Source organism: Priapulus caudatus, unplaced genomic scaffold, assembly GCF_000485595.1.
Source record: "Priapulus caudatus unplaced genomic scaffold, Priapulus_caudatus-5.0.1 Scaffold11495, whole genome shotgun sequence".
NCBI classification, from domain to species: Eukaryota; Metazoa; Priapulida; class Priapulimorpha; order Priapulimorphida; family Priapulidae; genus Priapulus; species Priapulus caudatus.
Window position 1 is genome coordinate 348 of NW_014588556.1, and position 1840 is coordinate 2187.

General features: G+C 51.7%; 1 protein-coding gene across 1 annotated transcript; it reads left to right on the top strand.

Moving 5' to 3' along the window:
- Positions 1-390: 390 nt before the first annotated feature.
- LOC106820340 (condensin complex subunit 1-like) lies at positions 391-1395 on the top strand (the record flags this gene model as incomplete). Its single annotated transcript, XM_014824865.1, has 2 exons — positions 391-664; positions 1311-1395. Coding segments are annotated over exons 1-2 (321 nt in total), but the record flags the coding sequence as incomplete, so codon positions are not given.
- Between the last annotated feature and the right edge of the window lie 445 nt (positions 1396-1840).

Sequence of the window (1840 nt, forward strand, 5' to 3'; positions counted from 1 at the left end):
TCCTGGTGTTTGCCGGACCGCGTGGACTCTCGCATTTTTTCTACGACACTCGCTTGCTTTACAAGGGCCCCCTGGTGTTTGCAGTCCTGATCGTGTTGACTTCTCTCACTTTCTCTTTACGATCTGCACTCCCGTTTCGAGCGCCCCCCCCCCCTCCTGGCATCACAATTATAAGTAAAGCATTTGTCAAACTTTCTCTCCACTATCCACACTCGCTTTACGAACTTGCCTCCTGAGCATGGTTTTCGAGGACTGCGTGTACTTCTCTTACTTTCGATTTACAATCTGCACTCACGAGCGCCCCGCTCCTGGCATCGTAATCGTGTGTAAACAAAAATTGTCGCTCTCTTTATGATCGACACTCGCTTTACGAACTCGCAAATTCCTTGCAGGACTGCGTCGATTTCGCAACGCAGATCCGTCACGCGATGCCGCTCGTCTGCCAGCTCCTCGGCTCGCGAAGCTCCACCGATGTCCTCGAGGCGATCGAATTCTTCGCGACGGCCGCGGAGTTCCACGTGAGCGGGGCCGTCGTCGGCGTGCGCCGCGCTCTCGTGCTCGTCTGGTCGAAGGAGCAGCCGATCAGGGAGGCGCTGTCGGCCGCCTACAGACGCCTCTACCTGGAGACGGGCGACGATGATGCGGGCGCCGCGGGCAATCAACGGTGAGCTCGGTGGTGGGTGGTGGGTGGTGGCGGGGTGGGCGAAAGAAGGGGGGTGGTGGTGGTGCAGAGCGGGTGTGGGGTGGGGTGGAGCGGAGGGAAGGGGGTGTGGTGGCAAGGCGGAGTAGCGGGAGTAGTGTTTGGGGCGTGGCGGAGGGGAGGGGGTGGAGTGGGGTGGTGTGGTGGCAGGGCGGAGTAGGGAGAGTAGTGTTTGGGGCATGGTGGAGGGGAGGGGGTGGAGTGGGGAAGCAGTGTTTGGGGCGTGGCGGAGGGGAAGGGGTGGAGTGGGGTGGAGTGGGTGTGGTGGGGGCGCGAGCGTGGATGGGAGTGAAAGGAGGTGGGGGTGAGCGGGGGTTGGAGCAGGGGGGTATTATTCGAGGAGGATGCTTGCTGGAGAGGAAGAGTAGTGTAGTGTAGCCACGCGTGCTTTCATTATGCGTCGTCGCAATAACACATTTTACTTTAAGTGGCAATGCGGTTGGATGTTCTGCTGCTGTGGTCTGTTTTAGTGGTAATGCATTTTGTTTAAGTGATAACACATTTTTTAGTGGTGATACTTTTTGTTTATATGCCGATGTGTTTTGCTTAAATGCTGATGTGTTTTTAGTTTCGTAGCGATGTGGTTTGTTACGTACGTTTGGCATTGCAGGGCGCAAACTTTAACCGTGGTGAAAAACTTAACAGCTCTAATAGATGGAGCCACACTGGCTGAGTTGACATCGTTGGAGCAACTGGTAGGTAGCACACTTAAAGTTTGCTCTACCTGTGTAACTCTTTACTCCGTGATGGACAGCCTAACACAGGAAGAGCTATCCCTAAGAAGTCACACTACTTATTACTTGCTAACAATATTATGTACAAAATCAAGATCAGGCCATTCCTAATGTATTTACTGTTTGGCAATTCGTCTTGAGATATACTTTTATCGGGACAATTAATGCCTTGCTCTATTAGACAAAGATGTAGTAATATATTGTGTGTTGAGAGCACTTAATTTTTATGCCAAAACTCTCGTTTCTCCTCCCCCCCCCTCTTTCTCTCTCTCACGCGCTCTTTCTCTTTCTTTCTCTCTCTCTCTCTCTGCACATCTGAACTATATATATGAATATATATATATAGTGTATATATATAAATCACTATCTCTCTCGTCTATCTCTCTGTGTATACGTCTCGTCTCGT